Below are 12,763 nucleotides of genomic sequence, written 5' to 3'. Positions count from 1 at the left end.
TAAAAGACACTGCATTAACCTGATGAGATCAGGACAGGAATAATAACTCATCGCATACAGAGCGAGAGCCCCGACTGTATTACTGTTATGAGGCTCTCACAGCGTCTGATTATAGTGTCAGAATCTGAATGACGGCACTGCTGATTATGGATGGTTTACAGTCTCAACACTGTTACCACGGCAACACACTAAGTACCGGTTACACCCAGCTATACGTGATTACAGGAAACCTGAGCCATGAATTCTTCAATAAATTAATTAGGACCAGGGCTGTCACGAATACACTTAATCACTGTCAGCCTTTCCCAGACAGCCGACCATTAGGATATATAATCAGCCTGATCTCCTGGTCTGAGATCAGCCGGGAAGGCCAGGGACAGTAATAGCTGGGAATCATTTGGAAGGATGCTTAATGGCCCATTAATCAATTAATCTTAAAAAAAGACTGAAGGTGTTTCAAATGTACATATACATATACACGGTGGAACGACTTCAGTTTCCCTTTTCACTCATTCAACAGTGTCAGCAGCTCTTTGTACAGTACAACTGGTGTCAACAAGGGCAGATCTCACCACATGAAATAACTTCTAAAAACCTATAAGACTTTCAAAGTACATTTTCATCCACATTAGTGTCCTGGTTTTGGATATTATCCTTGTTTTGATCATATTTGGGATTTGGTGTTTAACATGGGAACATGGGAAACCTGATTATTCAGATGATTTGTGCATACATTTTTATAACAATATCCAGGTTTCTGATCGTCTGCATGAGCGTGTCTGTCTCGTCTTAATTCCATTATTCCTTAATTTAATAATTTAATTTCCTGGCTGTGTTAACTCTGCTGCACGTAGAGCTGAAACAATCAGTCAATTTATTAAATGACAGAAAATCAATCAACAGGATTTGCAGCTTTTCTTTGTTACACAACATTGCAAACCTAATATATTTTGGTTCTGAATCACTGGTTGGACAAATCGAAACACCTGGAGACATCTAACATTTGATAGACCATACGTATAGTCAGTGTTTTTCTCTTAGAGTTAGCGTACTGTAGTTGGCATATCCAAGTTTCAAAAAACCAGGATATGATGTTTACACGCACAACACCTCACTGGGATACTCCAAAAAACCTGATCATAACTGGGACTCTAGACTGCATGTAAACTCTCTAACTTGACCAACTAGATCTAACGTGTGCATCTCCATTATCCTGATGTGAACAGGTGAATGGGTGACCATACTGTATATCAGGCCTGTATGAAGAGTAACCAAAGCCTTCTCACCTGCTCCAGCGCATCCTTTCGCCACTGCGCCATAATTCGTGGGTGCCACCATTCTTCTACCCTGCGTCGGGTGTCTGTCCGGTAGTCCTTCTCCCACACTCCTGTCGCGCTGAACAGGGTGCGGGTGCTGGGGGACAAGAGGCACGGTACTGGACTCAGGAGAGGAGCCCTGATTCGGCCTGACCAGGCTACAGTTAGCGGGTGCAGAGCCAGCCTTCTCACTGACACCTGCATGCTTCTGTCACCTGAAACAGAGACACTTCAATCAGAACGGGCAGCGGGACACTGGGGTTGGACAAAACAAGCAATTATGAAGATGTATCTCTGGACTCTCTGAGCTTTTGATGATTTACCATACTTCCTGATATTTCATACTGTAAACAATAGTTGACAGTATCAAAAAAAGGCAGTTTAATTAATACTGCAGCCCTAAACTGATATTTAATGCAACAGTCTGTGTCCCTCTGACACTCTTCTAGTTTGTATCTAATGGCTTTGGTTAAAATCCCAATGAATCCCTTTTAAAGTTCACCAGCCTGACAGTAAAAATATGAAAATCATTTCACTCTAAATTTGCTGATTTTAACCAAACTATTGAAGAAAGATTTTAAATTAGAGTTCAAGTAATAGATGGATGTCTGTGTTTTATAATGAATTTTGACATTGGTGTTGACCTTTCTTCAATTTTTTTTCAAAATGTTAAAATAGAAGAAGACGACGACTTCAAATGTTTTAGAAAAATAAATTCATCTCCAACATGAAACTACAGTGCCATTCAGACAATTCTCTCCTTTTTAAAATCTCATAAAAACTTTTCGTTGATTATACTTTTAATGGAATTAATTATCCATCCATTATCTATACTGATTATAAATAAACCAAACGTAGCTGACAATAGGTGAGAGGTGGTGTACACCCTGGATAGATTGCGTATGGTGTATAGCAGGGCTGACAGTATAGACACAAAGAACCATTCACACCTACAGCTAATTTAGAATCACCAATTAATCTGTATGTATTTATACTGTGGGAGGAAACTGGAGTATATGGAGAGACCCCACACAGGCACAGGGAGAACATGCAAACTCCACACAGAAAAGCCGAGGTTAACCAGGGTTACCACTAAATGCTACAGTAGGCATGAAAAAGTTCATTTGAGTTCAGACGATCTGGATCAGCAGTACATGTGAGTCCACTTGTTGAGAACAGACTGAGTGTTGGCTCAGCTCTGCAGCTCTACACGTGATTTTTTTTTTTTCTTCACCACCGCCGTTTCACAGTCTGTGTTCTTAGCACCACGTCATTTACACAGCAGCATGATTTTGTGGAATGAGAGGTTTATTCAGCGTGATGTGATTATGCCATGTCTCACAGTGAGGAGACTGTGGACAGCCTGTTCTTATTACACCGCCCGCCTGCTCAGATGTGAGAATGACATTTTCAATCAACTGATTTTCAATTATGGAGTCATTTCTTCTCTTACAATCTGACCTGCAGTTTTAAAAACTTTTTTTTTCTTTTGTATGACAGCATACTAAACTGGATGGAAGTTCCTGCTACCAGAATATGTCCCTCAGTTTTTGTACTACGTCCTACTTGTATGCAAAAATAAGGCAATATAGGAATGTTTGTAATGTCAAACAGATTATTCAGATTACTGGATTTTAAATGACAATGAATCAGTCCCACAACTAACAATTAAACAACCAAATTAGGCTAATTTCACTCTTTTTTCCATAAAGACTGCAGTTAGACTGGACCTTCATATGGCTTGATGTTGTTCAGTCAACTGCATGTCAGAAAAAACAGTTTGACCTAAATTTGTCTTCTTCACAATACACATACACACACGTATATAAACACAGTTTCCAAGGTAACCTGAGATTTCTGTACAGTCTCTGCCTCCTTGGGAGGACAACTGCTGCTAACCTGACCTGTCAAGAGAATGTTTTCACAGCCGTGACGCATCTGGACCTCAGACAGCGAGACCTTTACAGCTGCTGAACGGAAGAGGTGATAATCTGCACACCCTTCACACCAGACTGAGATAAAGATGTAAATGAGGTAAACAAAAACTATGACTGGTTCTCTGAAGCCATGGGAAACTCATTGAAAAGGTTATTCTATACTCTGTGATGTTATGAAAATACAACATTACAGGAGAGAAAACGGGAAGGGACATCAGGAATGTGACTCTGAGCAACACAACAGTATATTTTTGAGCTGAGACTTTAAGGAAACAGGACTTTCTGACAAGTGAGTCACTCAAATGCAAGAAACTACAAGCCTCCACATCATTCATTAAGACTCCAACCAGCCTGAAGGATTTACTGTCCAGGGAAGGCAAATCTTTGGGGGATAACTCTGAGCTTTTTTAAGCAAATGAGTGTAAAACCTGTGGAAAGTGCTCTGCTCTGCTCTGCTCTGCTCTGCTCTGCTCCTCCCCTCTCCTCTCCTCCACCCACCTGCTTGTGGGAACGTGTTTTTCGCTAAATTCTCTCGAGTATAACCTCAGCATCGCAGCAGCCAACACTCCTCCCTCAGGCTGAGGCTGGGAGAGCCGAGCACTCAAGGTTGTGCGCATCTCTGCCGGTGCGAGTGAGTGGGCTGAGGCGAGAGACTGAGAAAATGTTTCTATGGTGACTGGGCTCATCCGTTCGGGTGTCTCCTGTAAAGAGTGACTGAAAACTTCTGCAAACAGCGCACTGGCTCAGAGCAGAGTAACGCTTCCTGTGGAGATTTGTAAAACTTCATTACTCTTCTAGTTATGACCAAAAAACTTGATCTTACTTTATTTATTTGTCTTCTTGTGATTAGATGTTTAATAATATAAATTATCAATTTCCTCATCTTAGTTTATCTTATTCAGGCAAAGTTCCTGAAATTAAGAGAAGTGGTATTCTGTTAAATAAAAAAAGAAGACTTATGCAAAACAAACAAATTAACAAAAAATATTATTTTTGGTAGAGGTATTATGTTGGTGCTGGAATCTTTTTAAAAAAAGATAACTAGAACCAGAATTAGTTTAATTATGAAATGAAATATCAATATTATGACAAGAAATTAGACAACATCTGGGATTATTCTTATAGTGTGACAGAGATTAAGTGTTTGTCTCCATTTGGTCACCACATTTACAAACAAACGTGTCAGAAATTTGCTGTGAATAAACACTGGAGCTGAAATGACTGACTAACAGAAAATGAAGTGGCAACAATTCTGATAATCAACTAACGACTTAAGCAGTGGTAGATTATTTATGAAGTAGTAGTAAACCCCACATCTCTAATGCTGTTTGCACAGTTTTGTGGGATAAATTGATGACAGGTCGGTGTCAAGCATTTTCAGTCAAACACAGTGAGGAACAAACGTAACGCGAGCTTAACGTATCAACACTAGAATTTGTATAAATCTTCTACACACTGTCTTGATTTACAAGGTTCCAATATTTTTTGAAATATCCTTTACGTTAGCACAACACTGACTGACAAAATAAATGTAACCTCCTGGCATGTCCACACAAGAACAAGCAGTCGTCTGTTAGCGACAGATTAAAGCTGTTTAAAGGTACCTACTGTTTTACTTTCAGGTCCTTTGTTTCCGTGCTGTGGTCTTATTGGCATAAAAACAACTATCCGCCTTAAAAATATTCATGTCCAGCTTATAAATGCGCTGTAAATGACCTGTTTCCTTGTATCACGACTCCACTATAGGCGCCGCCATCTTGCTTTCAATCAACTTTATCAACACGCCGCACGTAGACAAAGACAAGCACATGTGGGTTTAAAATAATAAAAGTGCTTTGATATTACTTTCGTACGGCAGGGAAATTTCATAAAGCAGACAATTTTATTTTATTAAATACTTTCATTCAACCTTAATGTGACATGCTGCCGTTGTGTGTGTGTGTGTGTGCATAGTCCGCGTGTTCTCGCAGCTATAGAAAAATCAACGTGTGTGTGTGTGTGTGTGTGTGTGTGAATGTGTGATTGCCGGAGCTTCACAGTTGATTTCAGTGATTTCAGTGAGTGATGGCTCTGCCTGTTACCCTAGCAACCATGTAATATCCTCATCTTATTATTATTATTATTATTATTATTATTATCAATTCTTAATTAAAAAAATCAATCAAAAATTTTTATTCAAGGGAAATTGCTGCCTGTGGATACTGGAAAATTGTTGTCTACAGCTGAATTAACCTGAATATCCAAATTTGACAGAATAAATGAAACTCGTCGTCCAGAGCCTCTGCATTGTTTTCAATTCTTTTTCTGTCAGTAGCACTTTTGAATGAGGCAGCCTGTGTACAGGGTTTATAAATTTTAAGTATTGGCTTTTATTAAAGGCAAATAAATTGTTTACTAATGATTTATACATCAGCTATTAATAAAAAACAACATTTGGGTTGCCAGGTTGTGAAAAATCCCACTTGGGGATGGTGTTTATTCTAATAATGCAGTTTCAAATGTTTGTAATGCATCAACAAATGCTCATGGGTATTTTACTTTCCAGGAAGCAATCAAGGCAGCAGCTAATAAGTTATTAATAAATTGATTTTGGTACAGATGGCACATGGTCAAACAGTACATTTGGGCAACTTGGCAACCCACTTGTCCTTCTCATTAATGGTTTTAATTTTTTTTAAACTAAAGTTTGCATTTCTTGTTGAAACTGCTTCTTGTTCTTTTTTCTTCTGGGGTGAAACATATTCCAAACCAAAGTAAATTAACTCAAGTGGTAGTCCCTCCCAAGAAGAATTACCATAAAACATGACTGAAATAATTCCATGACACAAATTTAGTGCCAGCAGCTCTACAAGTATCCTCAGGAGGTGCTTTCATTATATGTGATTTCTGAGAGAAGTGCTATTTCTTTGATGCCAACTTCCAGCATAAAGTGATTGCTGACAGAGAGAGAGCACCTCCACTCACTTCATCTTCATCACAGAGTGGAGCAGAGAGACACTGAGGAGGAAGAGGAGGAGGAGGAGGCAGCGTCTCATCAGAGTCTTCTTCTTTCCACAAGCTCTTCCTGTGGCTCTCACCTTTGATCTGGCGTGCAGACAGAGGCAGTGAAAGAGGAGAGAAGTTAGAGCCGGTGAGGGAAGAGAGAAAGGAGGGTGGGGTGTCATTAGCAGGAGATAGAGAGAGTTCCTCAGTCTGACGTCAGTGAGCTAAACCTGGGGCTCTGATCCGGCCTGCCGTCGTATATCAGAGTTAAATGGGCGCCTCCGCCCTGGGCACAACAGGATGTGGCTGAGAAGGAGGAATGAGACAGGGAAATGGGTTTTTGACACAGTTGAGACGCTAACTCTCCACATAAAGCCTGATGAATGAATCTGATACTCTCTTCCTCATCATTACTGTATTTGAGGGAGGACTGCAGGTACAGTGTTTTATCATTTGTTCAAATCTGAACCTTACTGCAATCCAAGAAAAGAAACGCTAACAAATCTGGAAAATATGTTTCTCCAGTTCAGCTTGATGTTCCACCTTAAAGTATATTAATAACTGCTCTCTTTTACTAAGCAGCTAACTGTGTAGACTGTATATATACTCACATGGTGGATGAAACAGATGGACTAAAAGAAGTGAGCTTGAAGGTCACTTTTCCTGGTCAGCCTTCATTGAAGTGCTTTATGTCTAGAGTCATGATTTTTTGAATTCAACCAGGTCTAAAGCGGGAAGACTGATGTTACTTGACTCTTTTGGTAGCACAGTCACATTTCAAAACTCACAGATTTAAACTGTATGATTTATAGCTTATACTCTGATTACTCAAAAGAAATTCAGACTCTTGAATGAGGGCTAAAACAGTCTAGTCTCATTTAGAGAGAGGGCACGTGAAAAACATAACACCCCTTAAATCCTGATTTTAAACATTCAGTTTTTCGTGGTAAAATCAAATATTCATGATCTCACAGGCAACAATTTTAAGGTGTTGGTATGTTAGGTATATTTAAAGGAATAGTTCAACATTTTGGGCCCTACATGGGGGTTTTTTGTTTGTTTTACTTTGCTTTGGTTTGGTTTTTTTGCTGAGAGTTGGATGAAAATTGAATAGAATTAGGAGTGGAATGTGGGTAGCTTAGCTTAGCATAAAGACTGGAAACAGGGAGAAAGAGCTAGCCTGCTTCTATCCACAGTTGAAAAACAATCCACCTAACAGCACACCATTTTTGTTTAAACCTCATACAAACCAAAATTTAACAATAGTACCTTAAAGTGGAGCCGTGTGTTTGTTTTTTTCTTGGCACAATGAAATGAAGCCAGTGCACCCGGCCAAGAAATAGTGCCAGTAGCTAACTCCATATAAAAGCATAACTTTCAGTTTAACTCTTGACAGCCCAGATAATGGACTGCTCCAGTAGCCGAATGGTTATAGTGCTTCACACAAAACCACATTGTGGTTTGACTCCAGCTGTAGTTTGTCACTAGTCATGTCTGGCTCCCCTTATTTCCCATCTCCCTTTTCACTGTCAACTGTCAAAAAAAAACAACCTCTTAGATAATCTGATTCATCAGGATTGTGTAGGTGTGGTTTGATCAGATTTAACTGACAGTGGCCTGGCATCTCCAGAAAACCACCCCACAAATGTCATCAGATTTTTATTGACTGAATATCGCTCAATCCTGATTGAAATTGGCTGCTCCAGAGCAATCTTTTAAAATAATGCTCCTCTAACAATGTGACATATAAGGAAAAATGATAGGCATCATATAACAGGAGCAGATGGAGGCTCCATGTCCCCAGGGAGCGTCTGAGTGAACAAAGGCAGTTTATTGGTGGAAATGTGTGGAGAAGCAACGCATTGAAAATAAAAAGTGTAATCAGTTCAGTGAAAGTCTTATCCTCTTTTCAGGAGCCAGCTTTGTCTCAGTGTTCCACTTCTTTGTATTTTACTCTAATTAACACTTTAAAATGCTGCGTGGCATCATTTCTCACTTTAATGGCAGTCTTTTAATTGTTTATTTTTGGTTGTGTTTAAAATTGTGCATCTCCTTTTTTTTGTTGTTGTTTTTTGGACTGCAGCATTCCTCAGGAGTCTCAGGTACAAGCTGCTTCTGTTGTTTTTCAAACAAATCACTTCTGAAAGCGACCAATCATCCCCGTTTTCCCCCCACATCCACCTCCCCATTCCCTTCTCTCCCTGTTTCAGGGGACGATTGCATTTCACCAGCGGAGAACCAGAAGACAAACGACCACGCAGAGCCGCCTGAGCAGCAATGTGTTTGGTAGAAAGCAGATGAGGGGGGGTTGGGAGGGGGGAACTGACTTCTCTTCACCTGTCCAAGGTGACCTTTCGTGGACGGGTGCGTGATTCACAATCCACATCCGCCTCAGTGAGAAGTGGTGCCGGTGGTGCCACAGAGAAACAATCTCACACCATCTCAGTTCCCTGAGACCAGCAAGGAGCGGGCTGATAGGTCTCTCCATGCCTCTGACCGGGGGCTTTCGGAGAGCCTGATGAGTGTGATGTTATTTCCAGGGCCTATTTCACATTGACAGCCCCATGTGCACTTCACTTATCTGTTCTCACGGAAGACAAAGACTCCGAGAGAAATATGGTAGTACAGAGGAGATGAGGAGGTTTGTAGCTGGAACAGGATCTTAAAGAATCTGTTGGGAACTCTCTGGCAGCTTCATTCTCTATCCTGATCTTGCCTGCTCTAATTTTCTTACGCTGCTGCAAGACTTTCACTCATTTGGGATGTAAAATGCAGATTCTGCAACACACAGGCAGGCTGTTCTACAAAACTACACATTTGTTATGTTTTCTCTCGGGATCCCCATTCAGCTTCTCAGCAGTTAATGTTCCTAATTAGTGTACAACTCTTCAGTCCTGCAGATCCTTAGATGCACTCAAACCAGCTGTAAGCGAGGCTCGGGTGGCAGTTGGATTAAGATACAAATACAATGAGCTTAAATTGCTGTCTTGTTATGTCCTTGAGTAAAAATTTAATTTCTACATGTGCTTATGAGCATGTTAATTGCCCTCATTTAAAGGTTAACAATGAGAATGAGAAGCAATCTTTGTAGTAAGGAGTACTTGGAATATATCAGATCATAAGGGGCCAAAACAACAGACAGTTTAAAAATAAGCAATGGTTAAAAGTAACTAAGTACATTTACTCAAGTACAGAACAATTCCAAAGCACAATTTTGAAGTACTTGCACTTATCTTGAGTATTTCCAATCTGTGCCGTACTATATATTTTTACTCCACTACATTTCAAGAATTCAACAATGTATCAATTCTATAATAATAGAATATAATAATAGTACCCAGCAGTTTACTGTATAAGTAGTTGAATTTTACTGACTACACAATGCTGATTGACTACTGCATTAAAATGCTGCTAATACAGGTAATGATAAATATTTAAAAAAATAAAAGTAAAATAAAAGTAAAAATACATATGCACATTATCCTGATAGTATGTATGACTGTATTTTTACTCAAGTATATGTTTTACTGCAGGGGTTTAAATAAGCAGTTTAACAATGTAACTTTACTACTTAACAGGGTACCACAGCAGTACAGCATTTTACTTTTAGAAAGTTGGGCAACTCACAAGAGACAGATTAATAAAAGAATGGTCGACATTAAAGTAGCAGAGGCCGATTCACTGTGCGCTTACTTTTACTCCCTTTTGTCAGACTCTTCCCACATCTTTCAAATCTCATGTGTCAAGTCCATAACACAGGCTTTTTTGTCTTTGTAGTTATACAGCAAAACTTGTTTGGTAGCCCTCAGAGAGACCAGCAGCAATACATAATAAACAATATGGGTGGCACAGTGGTGCAGTGTTTAGCACTGTCGTCTCAAAGCAAGAAGGTTCCTGGTTTGCATGTTCTCCCTGTGCCTGTGTGGGTTCTCTGGGTACTATGGCCTCCTCCCACAGTCCAAAGACACACAGGTTAATTGGTGGCTCTAAATTGCTCGTAGGTGTGAATGTGAGTGCGAATGGTTGTTTGTCTGTGTATGTTGACCCTGCGATGGACTGGTGATCTGTCCAGGATGTACCCCGCCTCTCACCCAATATCAGCTGGGATAGGCTCCAGCCCCCCCACAGCCCTTAACGAATAAGCAGTACAGATAATGGATGGATGGAATAAAAAATGCACAAATACAAAATAATGCAGTGTAAACAGGTATTTCATAGCTTTTGCTAAAAGTCTCAACCCCAATCCAAGACAAACCCTTCTCAGAAATCTCCTTTCACATCCACAGAAGACAACATACAACTGTTTCCACAAGCTCAGTTGTCCTCCTGCTGATGAGTAAACTGAACTTCATGAGTAATATAAGTGGAGTGCCCCTTTAAATAACACATTAACGCTCCCTCCATCACCATATGCAGGTGGTATATGATTTGATTTCCGGGTGTTGTTAAACCATTTTTTCTAAATGTTTAGTTTACTTAACTTCAGAACGTGAATTAAATAAACATTTACATCCACTCATGTATATTATGATCACTCTGTGTTACAGCACTACTCAGATTTTACAGTTTGTGTCCAGCTCTTTGCAGACAACCATGAGCGGGTTATTATTGTTTCTGCAGAAGAGAAATGAGAGCGGAAGAAACTCTCTGCTGCCCTGTGAATTATTTTGTGATACAGACAGGACCCGAGCCTGGCACTGTTATGAATACTTGTGGCTGCTCTGATCACCGAACATGGCAGTAATGATGACAACACTTTTATTAGTTTCATTCTTATCAACTAAACAGATTGTATATTTCCTCAACACCTCACTGCTCCCCTGCTTCTGGGGGAAACCTCTGTTTCGTTGCCGTGGTGATGAGTCCTGGCAGTGATTGGTGGTATGACAGGACTACTGGGGAAAGACAGGGGATTTTTTAGGCTCAGCTGTGAAAGAAGAGCTTGAACATTGTGTCTATGAGGATGCATATACCCAGTCCTCAACTTTTAATTAAGGCAGGTGTCTGTGAGACTCGGTGGGTCAGACTAATGGTGTCTGATCCTGCACAAAGCTGATGAAGGCCAGCCAGGAGTCACTAACAGGTCCCCCTTTTTGGTTTTCTGAATAAGAGGCCACATTTTGAGAAAATGAATGTTTCATACATCCTCCTTTGGCACAAGAGACTTTTATCTTAGTCCAATTTGCATTTTTGTCACCAAAGCAATTTACATTTTTATAGCATAATTAATGAACAAGAAAGTCATTTACATTTTCTTGCTCTGCTCACCAGTACATTGTCTGGAGAGCATATCTGATACAGAGGGACCAGCAATGGGAAATGTGTGGGAGTATTTGTGAGCACCAGAGAGATGTCTGAGCGTACAGAAGGGGAACCGAACAACTACATGATTGTTTTAAAGCAAGAAGGTTCGGGAGAATACACCGTCATAATTAAACAGAGACAAGAGGACAAGGGGCTTTCAGGTGCAAATTGAGGCCAAAGCCTCTTTCACTTCAGCTGGCCCCGACATCAAATGCATGGAGGCAGGCCTCCAGAGCAATTTACACCATTTAAACAGCACAGGAGAAAACATTTCATACAAGTGCCATTCATATATTCTAGCCCACGAAGATGAAAGAGAATAATTCATCACCATTTTGCCTCTGGTCAATGACCCAATTCTGTCAATAGCTTATTATCTTTTCTGATGCATTATGTATACATTGTTAGGAAGAGTACATGGGCAAAAAAGCATAATTATGTCCTCATTAAAAGCCACATCACACTTTAAAAGCTGGGCACCAGAGACTGTGATGCATGGAAAGTTAAGTGACTGTGGGATGGGGGTGGTGATTTCTCTTTTTTTATGAGGATGGAATTTCCTCCTCAGAAGGGTTGACAAAATAAGAGCATGTAAAACATAACAGAGAAAGAATGATGCTGCACCTTTGTGAAGCCTCTAGTGTCCATTTTCTGTCTTTTAAAAAGGTCAGTGTGCTCTTGTTTTGTGATTTTAAAGCTCTGGTTTAGGTTGTGGCACTGAACTGTATCATATTGCAAGGTGTATCTATTATTTTGCCCAGGATAAGGTTAAGAGTACACTCTGTGCAGGTTTTGCCAACATTGGTAGGTTATGTGTAAGGATCTATGGGAGTAGATTTGGTTATGGGTGAGTAAATGTAGGAATATTTTTTCAAGGTGTGTAAGAAGCAAGCAGGAAATGACTAAAACATTGACACTTTGCTTGAGAAAGTCAGTCCTTGTCTCTATTCTCTATTATCAGGATCTTTCCAGTTCAACTCTGAGTTGCATAAACATAATTTTAGAGTTGCCTCTGAGCTCAGTGAGATTTAGGCCAACCCTGGCTCACAGTGACCGCAGCTTGAAACCCCCTACACACCCCTTGCCAAAACGGACCAGGTGTTCAACCACTACTCCTAATGTTTAAACTTTTATTAGAACCCACACAAAATTGAGATTAACTGCAGCTGTGTCCCCAGCCGTAACTGTAATCAGATTTGCTGTTTGTGATAAAGTGCTGGATCC

At 40.1% G+C, this 12,763-nt stretch overlaps 1 protein-coding gene across 1 annotated transcript in view; it reads right to left on the bottom strand.

Annotated features, from left to right (window-relative positions):
• Window positions 1-5,014, bottom strand: part of lars2 (leucyl-tRNA synthetase 2, mitochondrial) — a 30,020-nt gene extending 25,006 nt beyond the window's left edge. The window contains exons 1-2 of the mRNA XM_018686249.2: window positions 4,862-5,014; window positions 1,287-1,531 (exon numbers count right to left, since the gene is read on the bottom strand). Of these exons, the coding sequence (XP_018541765.1) occupies window positions 1,287-1,520 (234 nt within the window). The 5' untranslated portion in view covers window positions 1,521-1,531; window positions 4,862-5,014. The remainder of the gene's footprint in view (window positions 1-1,286; window positions 1,532-4,861) is intronic.
• Between the last annotated feature and the right edge of the window lie 7,749 nt (window positions 5,015-12,763).

The sequence above is a fragment of the Lates calcarifer genome, linkage group LG15 (assembly GCF_001640805.2).
Source record: "Lates calcarifer isolate ASB-BC8 linkage group LG15, TLL_Latcal_v3, whole genome shotgun sequence".
NCBI lineage: Eukaryota > Metazoa > Chordata > Actinopteri > Centropomidae > Lates > Lates calcarifer.
This window is presented reverse-complemented; position numbering and strand designations above follow the sequence as displayed.